General features: G+C 37.8%; 1 protein-coding gene across 1 annotated transcript; it reads left to right on the top strand.

Annotated features, from left to right (window-relative positions):
* Nucleotides 1-871: 871 nt before the first annotated feature.
* LOC306856707 (serine/threonine-protein kinase 17A-like) lies at nucleotides 872-17324 on the top strand. The gene is made up of 8 exons (XM_079396120.1): nucleotides 872-963; nucleotides 1149-1296; nucleotides 7709-7921; nucleotides 12193-12337; nucleotides 13126-13252; nucleotides 13558-13606; nucleotides 14534-14713; nucleotides 15861-17324. The coding sequence occupies exons 2-8, from the start codon at nucleotides 1199-1201 to the stop codon at nucleotides 16123-16125; spliced, it is 1077 nt and encodes a 358-aa protein (XP_079252246.1). The 5' UTR covers nucleotides 872-963; nucleotides 1149-1198; the 3' UTR covers nucleotides 16126-17324.
* Nucleotides 17325-17766: the final 442 nt, after the last annotated feature.

Raw genomic sequence — 17766 nt, 5'->3', positions numbered from 1 at the left:
CTAATTACCTGATGAGTGTCAGGATTCCTGTCACTCCAGCTGGCTACAGAACACACCCTCTCTCACTCCCTGTCTGCCAGTAATCTTTGTTTTTCCTTTCATACTGTCACCCTTCTTTCTCTAGATGACTTGCTTGTAACTTGCCTGGTACACTATAGTCTAAGACCCATGAGATTTAATTGATGTTGATGCTTCATATGAAAGGGACTGTGTTTGCATGTGTCTATTTGCGTGAGAGAGTGAGAGACAGATATGATTTAGTAAAGTATGAGGCAAGTCAAGGTAGGGCACTGTCTGTTTGGTTGCCAGTGACAACAAAGGAATCAACAGACTTGGAGTTGAGTGAACAAATCTAAAAAGAAAGAGTGTTTTTCAAAGTGTGACAGAAAATATGAGTGAGAGAGGAGGGAAGACGAATATTCCCATATGGCAAAAAGTAAATAGGCCTAAATAAAATATACAGAAGTAAAGAATAAAATAAAATAAAAATCTTTGCCCAAAATATTTGATGCTGTAAATAGCACGGTTGAAAGAAATATTTTTCTAAAAATATATGTTTTTGAATCCTTAAAATATCAAAATATATTTTTGCTGAAATGTATAATTTTAAACATATTTTAGATATGTTTTGTATTTGACAATATGCAAAACAAGTAAAAAATAGAAAACATAAACAGTTTTGTTATGCATGTATATGTTCCAGAAGTTTTGTAGAACTTTTTATCTGATCATTTCACGGGACAGATTTTCTACAGAGGAGTTGCGAATACAAAATTAGTCTATGAATTACCATTCTATAGCCCCGCCTCCTTCGAGGATTCTACACTCCCATTGGCCGGATCGTTAGGGGCGGGGTTTGTATAGAGCCTTGTGCTTGGGAATGTTTGTCCGCATTCTCAAACTGAGTTACCGCTGCTTGGACGTGGGCATATCGGTGATCTGTCGCGGTCCTCAACAAGTTCTGTGAGTGTCTTGGAAACCATTAAATAGTTTCAGAACCTTTGCACCGCTGTGATAAACAAATATTTTGTTTTTGAAATTTTGCCCTTGCAACAGTTAACTAAGCATCTTTTTTTTACAACATAGTTTGCTTGAATAGCGCTCTATGATAGGTACCTGATGGACTAAACGTTTGTATTTCTACTCAGTGCTCCGGAGAACTCCAGGCATTATCCTGCAGCAGGACTGTAACGGCGCAATGATGAACAGGAACGGAATGGTCACAAAGATTCGCACGCGGATAAGGACCGACCCCTTCAAGAACAACTATGAACTGGTTGGCAAAGAGCTTGGCAGGTAAAACACTGTCAATTATCTATTCTATAGACGAATTAGCGCGTTTAAAATATTTAGATGTGTACAATAAATGTTGTCATATTCCTGTAGGAAGTTTCACAAAGTTGAGAACCGGCGTGAGATTTAATTGGGGAGTGAATCACTGCCAGCTGGAAGCCGAAAGAGATTTGTTTGGCTCCAGCATGTGTAATCTGAGGATCAACCAGACAGATTTTAACCCTTATTGCAGTTTGCCAATATTGCAAACGAACTACACGAATTTATAAAATAATCCAACTTTGCGTTTATTATAATGGGACCGTTCTCTGGTTCGCTTTAGTTCTCTTGCAGTGTGGGGCTGCAATCAGGTGAATTAGTAGAGTTTCTTTTGTATACCAATATGTTAATTCAACGAATCGTTGTCGTTCACTTCCATGCATTGACTCATATTTTCGTGCACTTAAGTTTTGTGAGGCGCATAACTGCTTTATTGGCTTTCTTTCCTTCAGAGATTGACTATAGTGCGAAATAATGGGTACCAGTGACTGCTGTGAGGAAGTATTTCATTGGTAGGTGCTCTGAACTACCACAAGTCAGTCGTGTTTTGAGTTTTGTTCTGATTAAAGACAATTAAATTGATGTAAAGAGGTTATTTAGATATTAGTTATTAGTCGTTTTTACAGTATGGCTTGATGCCATGCACCACAGTTGAAACACTGACATCTCTTTGTTTTTTTGTGAGGGAAATGCTTATAGAATCGCTTCTAGTCGACCTATAGACACGCATTTAAATAAAGGATAGTCAGACTTGTTTTGTTCGTGGAAGTATCAGTTGAGTAAAGGATTCATTGATCATTACAACTAAATTTGCTTGTCACCTGAACAAATCATAGTGAATCATTTTAGTGAATGGATTCAAATGGATCGGTTCACTGGGATGAATCAAACAAAGGTGAACCGCCGTACATGCTTATTGGCATTTTCCAGGGGCCCCTTGTGCCTGAAAACCAGACTTGGATCCTCTCAGTGCGTGTTCTGAAGGAAACAAAGAATGTAAAACATGTTAATTCAGAGCCGCACGGGACCAATGTGTGATGGATATATCCTATCACTGCTTGCCGTGACATTGTCCTCTAATGCTCCACTGACTAATTATAGACAAGATGGTATCGTTTGACCACTGTAGCTTGTTTTCTCTTGGGCAGATGTGTTCATTTAAACATTCATGCGCTTGTTGATAGTTGCATGGTCCGTTTCTGCTGCCTTTAGGTGATTTTTGTTTTCCAAGTATCTGGATTTTAATTCTCATGGCCTTTTCCGCATCATTTAACCCAATTTGATGGGTAATTTGTGGATTGGGTTGTAAAATGTCTCAATTTGGACTGGATTTAGCTGGCATTTGGTTCTCTCTGAAACTTCACATTTCGCCACACACTATGCGAGATGGCACTATTTACTCATGCCTTAGAATCCTCTCAAGTTTTTCCTGTAATTAAAGCGCATGAAAAGACCACATGCATGAGTCATAAGGCAAGCCGTTATTTTTATAATGCAGCCTATCTGATTTGCTTACCATAGCTAGAATTGAATGAGGAATGGAGGAATGCAGATGTTGGTGGATATTGATGTGCTGATTAGGTAGGCAGAGGGAGACGGTCGCACAAATATCTTGCATTCCTTCAGCGTAACCTAATCTGATTTCATCCCTTTTCCTCTTTTCCTTTATCACATGTCTACATACAACATCTTCATGTGAAAGTAGCCTTGCAGCAGAAAAGTTGAGTGGGCCAGCTTGTCTTGTGATTTCCTCGGAGTGCAACCAAAATCTTTCTTTAGTGATGGGTCACCTTTTAAAACCATTCTTCAGCTCTCCAGATGAACATAACACATTCGTTGGCTTAGATTTTTTTCTGCATTTAAACCCAACTTGGATGGTAAAATGTATGTTTCTGTGTGTGTGTGTGTGTGTGGCTGAACACACTCGTCTTACTGAATGGCCAAGCCATCTGGCCCTGTTGTCAGCACTCCATTCATTTGACACAAAGCTCCAAACAGCAATTTCCGTATTATTCAGTGAGATCAAATCCAAAGTTTGTTCCCAGACAACTTGTTTTAGTTGATGGAAGATCAGTTTAGTTATCAGTCGTGTTTAGTTCTGTTTCCATTTCCAGTCATTTTCTCCCCCTTATTTCTTCAGATTTATAACAATAGTACTCATTAATGTTTTGAGAACCAAAAGTCAACACTGGTGCGGAAATGGATGCTGTGAGAGAACAAAGTGTGGAATGCCGTAATAAACTTATGTCTGTTCTCCTTGAATATCTCCAGAATTGGTCACCTGACGCACAGTGTAGTGGATGTCCTAGTTCATTAAAGTTCTTATGAGTTGTGTCCTAATTCAGTGAGATTAGAGGGTATTTTTAAGCATATCATCTTTGGAGCTCCTCTAGAGTATCCAAAAATGAGTTTAACACCAACCTTCAAAATCTTACCACTGATCATGCACCAAAATCTATTTGAGGAACTACATCCACAGATATACAACCTCATCAGTCCTCGCACCACCTTTTCACCAGCTTTCAATTAACTTCATATTTTCAACCTTTTTTTTTTTTTTTTTTTAATGAAACCACACTTTCTTCTCTTGCTGTGCGGCTGTTTTGGTTATCTGCACTTTTTATCCTCAGGATGCCAATAAAGTTCATGAGTTCAGTTGAGAATTTAGTGATCCCCTATCCGAGGTGGTCTGTGTGAGGAATGTTTTACTGCAGAATTCTGGGTTGCTGACTGAGCCTTCTGCCATACCGGTAGCAGGCAGGCCAGCTGTGCATGTGATTCAGTCCTTCGCTTAATAATGGGGTTGTACGATTTCCCTTTAATAATGGATTGAGATTGTATATCTTTGTGTCTAAATGGTCCTGTGTTTGTGTGTTCATGCACACGTGCATGCCTTTTGGTCTTTTAAATGTTTATCCAATCTTTGACTCTCAAAGTGAACATGTTTCTACCATCTGGCCATGAGAATGAAACCGAGAGATGGAGACGGATAGACTGTGAAAGACTGTGTGATTTTACTTTTTTGCACAGGAAGTCTAACCACCAGAGTATCTGGGTCATCTCCAAAGATGAATGTACATTTCCTGCCCAGTCATTGTTTTAGTTTGAGACTCTGTATTCATTGGTATTTCAGAGTATTGTGGTATTTTACTGATTTCTCATTCATCTTTGCAGTGCTGAGCATTATTGGTTTGGCCTTTTTAATTTTTTTTTTTTTTTTTTTATGTTTTGGAAGAACTTTGAAGAATGCCTGACTTTTCAAACCAGCTCTATTCACCCCTCTGAGAAGAGGGCAGGAGAAATGTGAGGTTGGCAGAATTATGGCATCTAATGCAGTGACCTTTGACTTTGTCAACTCTCAATCCAACACTTTATGGGTGTTTTGCAATTCAGAAATTGTAAACTTTTGTGTCTGCAGCAGTCAAAACATTTTTTGTTCAGGATAATTTAATCAGAGCCTGAACTACTAAACAACTGGGTTGTTCTGAGAGTCTGCATCGTCACATGTGGTTCTTGTACTCTTTGTGAACTCTGTAGTCCGACTGCGTTCTGAGCTCAGACGCTGGAACATGCTCGCTCCTGCCAACCATACTCGCGTTTAACAGGAAAATCACTCTAACACTGTCAATGCATGCATTTTGGCTCGCACCCTTGGAAATTTTCAGGGACTTTTTTTTAATGGTTTGCAATCATAGGAGTTGTTAACACCAAGACCCAACAACAAAAGTTTTTTAAAGCCCCCATAATTTTCAAGTTTAATGTTTTGTGGCCAAAAAAGATACATCTTTATTTTATGTATATCTGCTAGTTTTTTTCTTATGGCAAAGTTGGCCAAAATGTTTAAATTTGAGCCCAAAAAAACATTCTACACTGTAAAAAAAAAAAAAAAAAAAATCCGTAAAATGTACGGTAAAAAAAACGGCAGCTGTGGTTGCCAGAATTCTACCGTAAAAAATCCTGTAACATTTTAGGTTTTACAGTTTTAACTTTCAATTTAGTTAAATACAGTAATTTCATTAACTGATATAATGTTAATATACCAAGAAGAAACTTATTTAAAAAAAAAAAAAACATCAGATTCAAACTAAATTTGAAATGCAACGCAGGGAATTTTGGGAACGTCAGTTTAAGTTTTTTTTTCCCTGTAAATTTTACAGGAACTTACCATTAACCATTTAACAGGTTTTTACTGTAGCATTTTCAGTTTTTTGTTAAAATCACTTTTTTTTTTTGTGTATACAATGAGTGTTTCCTCCCCTGCTTTTATTCACTTTTTATTTTTTATTTTTTTTATTAATTATCTGTTTTTACGTATAATTTTAGTATTCATTGTTTTTTATTTTTTTTTATTTTAAGTTAACCACTTTTTAAGTTCTTCCCTGTCTTTGTTCAATAGCAAATATGTGACCCTGGACCACAAAACCAGTCTTGAGTGTCAATTTTTCGAAATTGTGATGTATACATCTGACAACTGAAAAAAAAAAAAAGCTTTCCATTGATGTATGGTTTGTTAGGATCGGGCAATATTTGGCTGAGATACAACTATTTGAAAATCTGGAATCTGAGGGTGCAAAAAAAAAAACTAAATATTGAGAAAATGGTCTTTACTTGCCCAAATGAAGTTCTTAGCAATGAGTATTACTAATCAAAAATGAAGTTTTTGTATATTTACGGTAAGAAATTTACAAAATATATCTTCATGGAACATGATCTTTACCTATTATCATAATGATTTTTGACATAAAAGAAAAATCTATAATTTTGACCCATACAATGTGTTTTTGGCTATTGATACAAATATACCCCAGCGACTTAAGACTGGTTTTGTGGTCCAGGATCACATGTCGACACAGGAAGGACAACTTTGCTTGGCCATTTGATTAGGTCTTTGAGATGCTTTGAGAACTGAAGCTCCATCCGGAATCTTTATTTTCCACCTGTCTCTTTGCGTGTCTGTGTTAAACTTTTAAGTAGGGTGTTAATGGAAACGTAGATGGGAAGAGACGATCAGTGGGCAGAGGAGAGGTCACGCGGGGTGGGTGGGGAGGGGGGGGGGGGGCTGTATTTTGTTTGTAATTGTCATGTTTGGTCATTGGCTGAACTAGACGGTGGGAGGAGTGGACACCATTGACTCTCAATGGAGGGGTGTTGGAAGAGTTGGGTGGTCTGTCTGTTGGGGTCTCTACCACACACACAAACTTCTGTCCTTTTATGAGATGGCCTGAAGAGGAGGTGTGGTTAAGAGCCATTTATCCCTCTCGCTGTCAAACAAGAGAATGTCCACGCTGACAGGCCTGTTCTTTGTGTGTGCGCAGCGCCCTGTCTGTCTTTTGACTGATAGATGAGGTCAGATGAGTGAGGCGGCAGGAAATTGGTGTGAATGAGTCTGTGTAAGTGCCCTCAGAGCTCAGACGGCTCCAGCCTCCAACTGTCATTCTTATCATTTGGGTGTCAGGCTCTCATTGCAAATGAAGAAGGGAGGGAATGATCATGACAAGTGCAAAATTGACAGGTTAACAATGAATACAAAGATGTTCACAGTTCATCATCAATGTGCAGATGATCTAATAATGACAACACTATAACTGTGATGTCAATTCTTACTGTGCATGAAAAAAACTTAAGTAGCTGTTTACCTATTATTTGTCACTTCCTTATTTGGTTGCAAAATTGTATTTTTTGATTTGATTTTTGCAGCAGGTCATGGCTGTTAAGCTACAAAAAGACACATACGATAGTCACCTCAGAATTAGTGGCTCATGTTCTAATGTCATGTGATTTTTAAAAATAGTTTTTATTTTTGAACACTTCCTTGTAAAAGTTGATTGAAGATTTGCTTATTCTCTGTGTGTGAGTGTGTGAAAGATGCAGCATTTAAAAAAAAACAAAAAAAAACAAGTGTCTTATCAGTCTGCAACACTCTTAAAACAAGTCATTATCACCATGCTAACTTTGTGAACCGGTTTTGCATGCTCAGCCCTCTGCTATTTAATGAATGAAACCCTGTAAAGAAAAAGTTATATTTAAAAATATTTTTAAAATGTTTAAAACTATTAAACAAAAATTGGAAATATTAAATTGATTTTTTTTCTTCTAATGTGTGTATATAATGCATATCTAACACTTTAAAAAAAAAAAAAAAAAAATTTATATATAATTTTTTTTTTTTTTTTTTTTTTTTTTTTTTTTTAAGCTGTAAATGCTTGATCGGAACCAATTGTTCCGGAGAGCTCTATAATAAAAGTTCATGTTTAATCGTTCAACACTAAAATCATTACTCAAAGTGCTTGTATTTTGAGTTCCTCATTTTCATTCTCCAAACATTTCCTAAACTGTTTATTTAATCGCTCTTGTGTGTATGTTTGTGTGCACGCAGGGGCAAGTTTGCAGTAGTGAAGAAGTGTGTGGAGAAGACTACTGGCAAGGAGCACGCTGCGAAGTTCCTGCGGAAAAGGCGGAAGGGTCAGGACTGCCGCAGCGACATTCTGAACGAGATTGCTGTGCTGGAGTCAGCCGAGGCAAATCCCTATGTGGTGGCGCTGCACGAGGTCTACGAGACCACCACAGAGATCATCCTCGTATTAGAGTGGTAAGACACGCACTCACACAGTTATGTAGCTACATTCCCTGACCGCGAAAGTGAAGGGCAATGCGGAGTGTTTTATGATGATTTGGACATTTCGCACCATAATTTTGTTATTCCGAGTCACCAGGGCTTTTGAAGATTAGAATTACAGGCACAAAGAAATGGCACAGCGGGTAAATCAAAACAGGAATTTTTCAAAACGCTGTTGTTTGAAAGCGTGTTGTTTGTACCTTTCTGAAGGTTACCGCAGACCACAGTCGAGCTCGTTCTTCTTTTGACTGAGTGAGCTGAATGTTCCAATACAACAACCATAAAAAGAAATCAAAGACACCAATGTATAAATTCCTTGTGAGAATGTGGTGGTCTTGTGCTTGGTCCTTGTGAAAGGTCAAATCCGAACGCTTCTCAGAAAGCACCGCAAAGTGAGTGCAGTTTTTCTGACCACACTGCAACTAGGTCAAAATCATACCAAACCTGTTTCCTTTGCCATACGGTTTTCTGCTGAACTTCTCAGTTAAAAACATACAGCAGACCTGACCGATCAGTTTAAAGCCATGAGTTTTAAAGCAAACCTACATTCACTGTATTACTCAACAAATAAAAATAGATTACCCTTACATTGTTCCAACCCCATATGGGTTTCATTGTGTCACACAAAATGAGTGTTAAAAGTTGATACTTTTGTAAGCTCCTGTCTCCATTCATTGTAATCAAATGCAACAGAGCAGCCAGGACATTCTTTAAAATTTCTGAATTTAATAAACGGTAAACGTAAAAATGTAAAATCATGTAAAATGTTTTTTTTTTTAAGAGTTTTCATTTAACACTTTGAGATTCACCACATATTTGAGAATTTTTTTACTGTATATGTTCAGCTGAAGCGTAATCACACTATTTGAGTTTTTCCAGTAAAACAGAAGCAGAACACATTTACTAATGAGGAGGAAATGACAGGTCGTTAAGTTTAAATGCTTTTCATAAGCTCTCTCTGTATCTATCATTCAAATCTATTTTTTCCCCTTAATTTGTTGAAGTAATTGTTTTTCCCCTACTGTCTGTGTTATTGCAAATTCTGCATAAAATCAACAGTCTGGTTTTTTGCACGTTGTGCGTGTTGATGTGTACAGAGAGGCAGGATGCTGACAGGTTGAATGACGGAGGTTTTGAGAATTGGTAGATCACATCTCTCTTTAAAAAAAAAAAAAAAAAAGAAGAAAAAAGTCAGCCCACTTGCTGCACACAGCTAAGCCACTTCCTCTGAAGAGACAGCTGTGTGTCAAGCTGTCACTTGTTAGCACGCACCTCGGCATGTGTGCAGACAGCCTGTGGAGTAAGTTTACCTTATAAGGAAGGTAATGCTTCTTGTTTTTCGTCAATTGTTGTGCAAGTTCAGTCGCATCAAGGTCTGGTTGTTCTGTTTGCACATAGTATATATAAAAATAAAGGCTAAATCTGACATTTATATTAATGAATTATATTATGAATTTTTTATATATATGTATATGTGAGAAAGTTAAGCCCCACTCTTTTTTTTTTTTTTTTTTGCATGTTTGCATATTTCTGTCTGCTTTCATGTTTGAACAGTCTGTCTGGTTTGGTAAGGAACAATGCATCCAATTCTTTACTCTGGTTTTCTGTTGTTAGTTAAATCCTTAAACTTGATGTGAGCAGGTTTAGCAGTAAAAACCAGTTAAACCGAAGAGACGCAGACAGAAAGAAACACTTAATTTTCCATTTCCTGTGGCTTTTCTTCTAAAAGCAGAGCTGCGACATACTCACGCTTGCATGTGCAATGCATCACCACATCCTTTGTTAGACACAAACAGAATTCTCGCCATTCGCTGCCATTTAAAGTTAAAACCGTAGCTATTGTAAAACTGAGAATAGGAAAGGTCATAATTACATTTACCATACATACACAGACACCCCACACAAATTTGCGGTGAAACACTAGCACAGGCTATTACATAAATACACTAGCCACTGCTAGGCCACATCTACGTGTGTTTGGTGTAAAATGAGATTTTAGGATGTTTTTGGGACTGGCTGTTAAATTTAAAATGGGTCAGATCAAGTAACAGGCCTAACTGTAGGTTAGAGAGAGTTTTCATCTTCTTAAAACTATTATTCTTACTTTTAAGCAGTCTGCGTTGACTTTAAATGATCTAGAGACCAGAATAGATATTTTAGGGTGATCTCTTTTGTTTTGGGCTGGAAAAACACTCTAGCAACCACCCACATCATGGCAGAATTTATCACTGAGAATGCATGTTCTTTGGAAAAAAAAGTTACTCTATCTGTGGTGATCTGTTTTTCATTCCTTAAAATGAAAGGGGCCCTCCCTTGCTCAAAGTTTGGCATTTATCTTTCTAGGAAAGCTCTTATGTAAGTCTTTTTGTCATAAGTCTTCGTCTTCATCACGCTTCTCTCTTTTCCTCATCTGCTTGATCAAACACCCTCAGAAGTCTCTGAAATGGACCTTTCAGTGGCTTAAAGTCCTTCTGAATGATGCAGATGTACAGTGTCCAACTGCCTCTGGTTCAGCACACTGTTAATACCCCAAAATAAAGCCAGAGAGACCAGACATCTGGCATTTATAGACTTTTTCACAGCTCTTTTTGAGCAGCTTGGAAAGTGAGTTTTTGTAAGGCTGAACACACTGTTCATTTACTGTAGGAATCTTGTGATCTTCTGAAACAGAATAATTGTTAGTACCAATACCAGATGCAACATGGATTAAGGAATGTCAATTTTTTTAATATAAGGAATTTTAAGGAAAATTACAAAACTAAAGGAGATTTCTCACTTGAGCTTTTGGTGTTGATCTAAATTCGTTTGTCGAGTATGTTACCATTTGGTTAGTATGAAAGCAGTTTTGATGCAGTCCACGGTAGGTATGTATACAAGCCATCCTAAATTCATGGAATTGAATCGCTATCGACGACAAACGTGTTTCTCAGAGTTGCTGATTTCCAGATGATTGCCTTTGGAGAGCATTCTTCACATCGTTTGCAAGACCCTTTAAGTCTGAGTACTCATTCTCGTCTTCTCGTGAGAGGGGAAATGCGCTCTTGGTGGTCTTGGGTAACGGATGAGCATATTGTTATCCTTGCTTTCTGTTCCAGAAAAAGAGTTTATTTGAGCAACAAATCTTTGCCTTTGCTCCAAATTCTCATGGCTTCAAAACCACAGAGTAAACTTGCAATTCATCTGACAAATGTTTAAGTTTCATCGCTTGCCATTGCAGTGGCTTTTTGATTTGGTGAAATCAATAAAAATGGGACGTCAGCATCATCAGCCTGTAGTTTTGATTTATTTTATGCTACAGCTGCTCTTCTTGAGTCATAAATCCGAGTCAGTCCATTGAACCACTTTATAGATGCTTTGAATTTTCTCTCACACGCACAATGTTTTTCCGTACATGAAAGACTGTGAGGATTTGACCTTGCACGTGTGAGCATTAACAGACCTCTTTGGGGTTTGTTTTGCTGTTGTTACTTTAGAAGACGGGGAATTGAGAGTGGAGGGTTTAGTCCATTAGGGTGAAGGGCTTGAGTTGTTGTGACGTGTTTGATTAAAAGGGGACGAAAGGTTCTCAATATCCCAGTGTCCTTTATTTTATAAGCCTTTAGTTGTTCATCTGATAAGCGATACCCAGAATCCCCTATTTATACAGCTGGATTCAGCTGTTATGTAACGTACACCACACACAAATACATACAGACTCTTCACTGTAGTTGAAAGGCATGAACGTGAGTGTGTATTGGATAGGGTGTATGTGTGCGGCCCAAAATCCACTACACATGGCCCTGATTTTCCCAGTCTTTCATCGCCCAAAGGAGTATCCGCCTGCAAATCCTCATGGTAACCCTTGCTACGGTTATGCAAGGATGAAGTTCCCCCTCCGTCGGTACCCAGAGGTCTCCTCTAATTTAATAATTAGCTGTCTTGTTGGAGAGGCCCAATTATAATGTATAGGAAGGAGTGCCAAGCACCTGGCATAGAGTTGAAACCACTCTACAAGCTCATTATATGCTTGATATGGCTTAAACACTGATATCAGATGGGACAATGAAACACCTCACCCTCATCTGTGAAACTTATTATTCTAGGATGGTTGAGGGTGTGTTTGTGTCTTTTTGGGTGTCTCTAATCATATGCATTTAATAGGATTTTTTTGTGGCGCAGTAAAACACAACTTGAAACCATGTAACATGTGAGAATGTAATTTGAGATCTAAATTGTAATCCTCTCACTCTATTTCTGTCTTTCAGTGCTGCCGGAGGAGAAATCTTTAACCAGTGTGTTGCTGATAATGACGAGGCCTTCACAGAGAAAGACGTCATTCGATTGGCCAGGCAGATTCTGACGGGCGTGGCTTGTCTCCATAAAAACAACGTAGTTCATTTGGACCTTAAGGTGAGTGTACTGTTTGTATGTTTGTGCACATATAGATGATGATGATGATAATGATTAGATCAGAGGCCTGGAATGTCTCAAACATCTCTTTGACCATTCTTGGCAGTTTGGGTTTGAATCAAAACAGTTTTGTTGTAACTAATATGCCTGAAAGTCACTTGAGGGCTAAAACATCTCTGCTCCCAAGTAATTGATTAAATAGCTGTATTATGTCTGTGTATGTGGGCGTAACAAAGAAAGGAACTACAAATAGTTTCCCCCTCTGTTCTGTTTTGGGATATAGTACACCCTGGATTTATAACATCAACATTTATTGCATAACATGAGGCAGAGGTCAGCAAAAAAGTTGGATAACATTTGCGAATTAATGGGACTTCTGATAGTGTTCTTGAGACAATTAACCAGACCTGATTAAATGCACAGTTATAATAACACCAAGCACTTAAATCTAATTGTAATATTACTAATTTGTTGTGTGAAAGCTTTCAACGGCTCTAATCTTGCAATACACGCTAGTTTTGTGCCTCGGGATGTTAGACTGAAAGAAAGTCTTTGATTTTTAGTGAACCTATTATGTGCACGCTTGAGGTGGAAACTTTTTAATAATTGGTTAATGGGGCATTTAAAGAAGGGTACTTTTCACACGCAACTATTGGATTCAGTTAAAAAGTAAATAAATGAAATATTAGTACCGCTAATTTTTCTTAATGTTTTTTTTATTGGGGAAATGGGGGCTGCTCTCCTGTACTTCAGTGGTTCCTCTCTCACACTCGTTATGTCTTCTCCAGCCTCAGAACATCCTGTTGACGAGTGCTCAGCCGCTGGGTGACATTCGTATCGTCGACTTCGGCTTGTCTCGGCGGGTGGACAGTGTGTCAGAGGTACGGGAGATCCTGGGTACTCCCGAGTATGTGGGTGAGTCGGACCTCCTTCATTTGGAAACCTCAAATCCTCCCCACACACAGCATTACTGCTGCAAAAACGGATATGTGAAGTCTTATTAGCTCAGTATAGTGAGGAGGAGGGGTGAACCGAAAGCCTAGTGTAAGACTAGTGAAACTTCACGTGACTATTGACTTGGTTGTGACTCCCTCAGTCTTGGAAAATCTGTAGAAAACCAGTTTTTGAACCCTTTTAATATCAGACTGCTGAGATACTGAACATTTACTGTGTAGCTGTGTTGTGAAGGGTAATGAGATGTTTGTTTCTCTTTTCTTCAGCTCCTGAGATTCTGGACTATGAGCCCATCAGCACAGCTACTGACATGTGGTAAGTTGAACTCTTTAAGTGTTCAGAGTCCAGACGTGTGTGTGTGAGAGAGAGGGAGAAAGAGTTTGTGGTATTTGACACATATATGAGGTGTTATATAAAGGTCATCTACCGTTGTGCTGACATCTGGATAAATGGGCCTATAAAAGCAGATACAAGTTGCATGATGCGTTTCTGTAATCTAGCAGTACAATAAATGTCTGCGTTTATATATGCATGGTAAAAAGTCAGCATGTGCAATCAGTTTACAACCCTCTGATCTAGAATGTTCCCTAGAGAACGTTCACATGCATTTTAATTGACGTAAAAGGGGGTTTTCAGTCATTGTCTTTTTTTTTTTTTTTTTTTTTTTTTTTAAGGGTTTAGAACAAACCTCTAACCCAAGTAAGGATTATTGCTGTTGTTTGAAGTTGCAATTTAACAAGTAGTGACGGATCTTTTTTCTGTAATGTTTCTTCTTGCAATGTACCAATTGTACGAACTTATGAATGAATAATTATACGTTTAAATAAATGGTAAAAAAAATGTATATGCACAATGAATTGTTCACTATAAGATCTATAGCACGTGTTTAGAATATAGGTTTGATTTCCATTTCATGCCCACTTTCAGAGATTAACTTTATAACCTATATGACTTAAGTGTCTTATGACTTAAGTAAGCCTAACTAAAAAAAAAACATGCTTGAAGCCCAAGCTGGTTTCCTAGTCTTAGCTGGTTTAAGCTGGTCTCCCAACCAAACCAACTAAGAAATGCCCAAAATCCAAAACCAGTCAGATCACACTGGAGACCAACTAAAACCAGCATTTTTTCTTTTCTTTTAGTAGAGCAGGGTAGGTTTATTGATTATTATCATGTGATAAAACATCAGATTTAAAGGCGTGTTTTTCTGCTGTACTGATCTGTGTTGCTGTTTTTCCCCTACAGGAGCATTGGGGTGCTGATTTACGTGATGCTCACAGGAGAGTCGCCTTTTCTGGGAGAAGAAAAGCAGGAGACCTTCCTGAACGTGTCCCAGGTCAATGTGGACTACTCAGAGGACGTCTTTCAGGGCATCTCTGACCTCGCTGTGAATTTCATCCAGTCCCTGCTTATCAAAAACCCCAGGTAGGAATACTTGCTGTTTTTCGTGAATGTGGAAGTGAAACGACATTGGGATGCTCTAGTTTGGTTTATGCAAGCTTACATAACCTGATTGATGGAGTGGCTTCAGTTGGCTCTGCTCCAGACATGTAATCTCATGCTTCAATCTCTCATTAAAATGTAATGGACCCTGGGTCTTGAATATACCGTGAAATGATCCTTTCAGTCTTACTTTTTTCCCCCACATCCCTATGCTCTTTTGCTTTAACTGATGAATGGTAAAAGCCTTTTTTGGTCTGCTGGTCTAACAAATGACAGTCCAGACCTTCCGCCATCACTGCTATATGAGAACTGATAGGAGCATGGTCTCTGATCCAGAACCATAATCTGCACTCCATAAAACTTAATGCTTTTAGATCATTGCCACTGAGAAAGCAGAAGAGGAAAAATGATAGCTTAAAGCAATGTGGAAAAATTCCTTTGAGTGTGAGTAACTGGGGAAGGAAAAATCTGGGAACCTAAACGAGAGAGTGTGAGAGTCTTTCATTTTTGCAGAGTGGTGGAGAAACCCAAATGCTGATGAGAAAAAAGCACTCTTAACATTTTCTCACACTTTATAATTTTTCACCATAGGCCAATTTCACGGTCTTTGCTCACTTAATGAGCGAAGTGGTTTTTTTTTTGTTTTTCACTTTTCATGGATGTTTATTATTATTTGCATTTCTTTCCCCAATATTTTTTGTGAATTAAAATATAAAATATAATAATAAACAGGTTTTTTTTTTCTTAATTTAGCCGAACAATTTTTATTTTTTTTACTATTTTTATTTTAAATAAAATAACCTGACCTATTATTTGGATATTGAATATTTTCCCCCTTCTTTTTATGCATAATTTTATAATTTTATTCATTTACTCCAAAAAAAAAACTGTTTTTCTTTTCCTGGCAAAATATTACTGCCAATATTAATGCAAGGGCTTGTTTATATCTACTATTGTTGTACTATCATCATTTCATGTGCCAATATGAGAATGTGACTTGTCAACACTATGTTGTGACCAGTCCTGAGATGTATGTTGTACAATCTGATATAAAAGATGTTGCATAATATTGCACATAAAAAAATCACAATGTTTGTTAAACAGTCTCCCCCCGCCTCTCTCTCTCTAGAAAACGAGCCACAGTGGAACAGTGTCTAAATCATCCCTGGTTAAGGCTCGACTCTCATCACCATGCTGTGGAAGCCCCTCTAGATGAGCAAGAAGCCAGCCAATCTGAATCAGAGCCTGAAAGTCCCGTTCCTTCCCCAGAACTAGTCATCCCTTCATATCCCACCTGTCCAGGCCAGGGGGAGCTGAAGACAGGACGGGACACTTTCAGTTTCACAGAGCCGTTCCCACCTCGTCCCGAAATACAACAAGAGCTCATCTGTTAAGCAACAGACTTTATTGCCCAGTCGGAGGGACCGAAAGACTTGACCTGCCAGACTGGTGTGGACTGGACAGCGGCGGTCTACTCGGGTGTTTGCAGCACCGTTTGTATGTGCGTGTGAAGTCTTTGTGTCGTCTTGTGTGAGATACAGAGCCATCCTGGTCTGTGAATGTGAGTTGACCTCCCTTCTGACCGCAGAGGTGTGCGCGTGTGTCTACAACAGATCTGAATGAGATTTTTAAGCCCCTTAATAAAGCATTCTTAAGCTCTTGGTCAAGGTTCTTAACTCCTCAATGCACCACAATGGATTGTTTATACTTTTAGAGTGGATTGAACCTTCTCTGCTGTCTGTACTTGGTCCAAAACTCAAGTCGGAGTCTCCCCAGGAAGTGCCTGCTGCATTGTAGGAAGGAAATGGAAAGCTCTGATAAATCGATTGGTGTTTTATTCATCATCGCTCATCGTTGGACCAACATATTATATTATGAAGAACTTTTTTCAGAACAGTAGATTTATCATCATTCTGCTTCTTGAGAAGTGGCACCTGCATCTTAATGAACTGATTCACAGAGACTACTTTTGTTCTAGCACTTTTGGTGGGAATAAATTTATACTCCAATCTCCCAACAAGCACATTTAAGTAGTTCAACATAGCATGGTCATGCATAGCCACTGTTTGTTTGGTTTGTCACACCATTTCTGTACCACTTTTTTCCTGTTCTTATTCATAAGTTTGCTGTAATTGCACAAATGTCTTGTACCGTTGTTTTTCGAGGGATATTCTTGCCTTCCTGTAATATATTGTGTATGTTATTTTTGTGTCTGGTAAGGCATCATGGGTATCGAGAGGTAAATTTTCCAAGTCGTCAGTGATGTGGGGCTTATGACTGAGGGCTGCTCAGTCTTCTGGGATTTGAGCGTTTCAGACAGTTGTGGGAGATGTTTGCATTTTCAGAAAAACAGAGCACAACAAAACAAAAGGCTTTGATAATTGTATTTTTTTATTTTAAAATGTTAAAGAAGTATTTTTCTACAGTTGTGGTATTTTATGATTAATATGAGAAAATAAATTGTAATATTAATTTAGATTATTTTTTAACCGGTTGTGCTTATAAAGTTTGCACTTGCGTCCAGTTGGACTACTTATGTATTATTGGCATGCCTGGCAAAATATTGAAGCAAATAAATGATCTTTTTGTATTAAACTTATGAAGAACATTCTTTGTTTACCTCCTAATAGGTTCTAATATAAAGTAGTGCTGCCAAACAATTAATCGCGATTAATCGCATCCAAAACAAAAGTTTTTGTTTACATAATGTGTGTATGCTGTGTATATTTAAATAGATATAAATACAAACACATGCATGCATATATTTAAGAAAAATGTTTATATTAAATATATTTATAATATAAAATATAAGAATATAAATGTATATACAAGTATTTCAAAATAAATACACAGTACACATTATGTAAACAACTTTTATTTTGGATATGATTAATCGTTTGACAGCACTAATATAAACATTTAAAGATTTTTTTAATACCTTTTGAAATGCACCAAGGCTGCATTTATTTGATCAAAAATATGGTATTGTGAAATAATTTGATATAACTTTTATTGAAACATATATTGAAAATGTA

Source organism: Barbus barbus (assembly GCF_936440315.1).
Source record: "Barbus barbus genome assembly, chromosome: 3".
Lineage (NCBI taxonomy): Eukaryota > Metazoa > Chordata > Actinopteri > Cypriniformes > Cyprinidae > Barbus > Barbus barbus.
The sequence above is the reverse complement of the archived record's forward strand: the minus strand, read 5'-3'. Positions and strand labels throughout refer to the sequence as shown.

Bases quoted from the DNA above. Each gene is read 5' to 3' on its own strand.
- LOC306856707 (XM_079396120.1), top strand. From the start codon at position 1,199: ATGATGAACAGGAACGGAATGGTCACAAAGATTCGCACGCGGATAAGG. The intron at 13,253-13,557 runs GTGAGTCGGACC...TCTTTTCTTCAG, and splicing joins GGGTACTCCCGAGTATGTGG to CTCCTGAGATTCTGGACTAT. The intron at 13,607-14,533 runs GTAAGTTGAACT...TTTCCCCTACAG, and splicing joins AGCACAGCTACTGACATGTG to GAGCATTGGGGTGCTGATTT.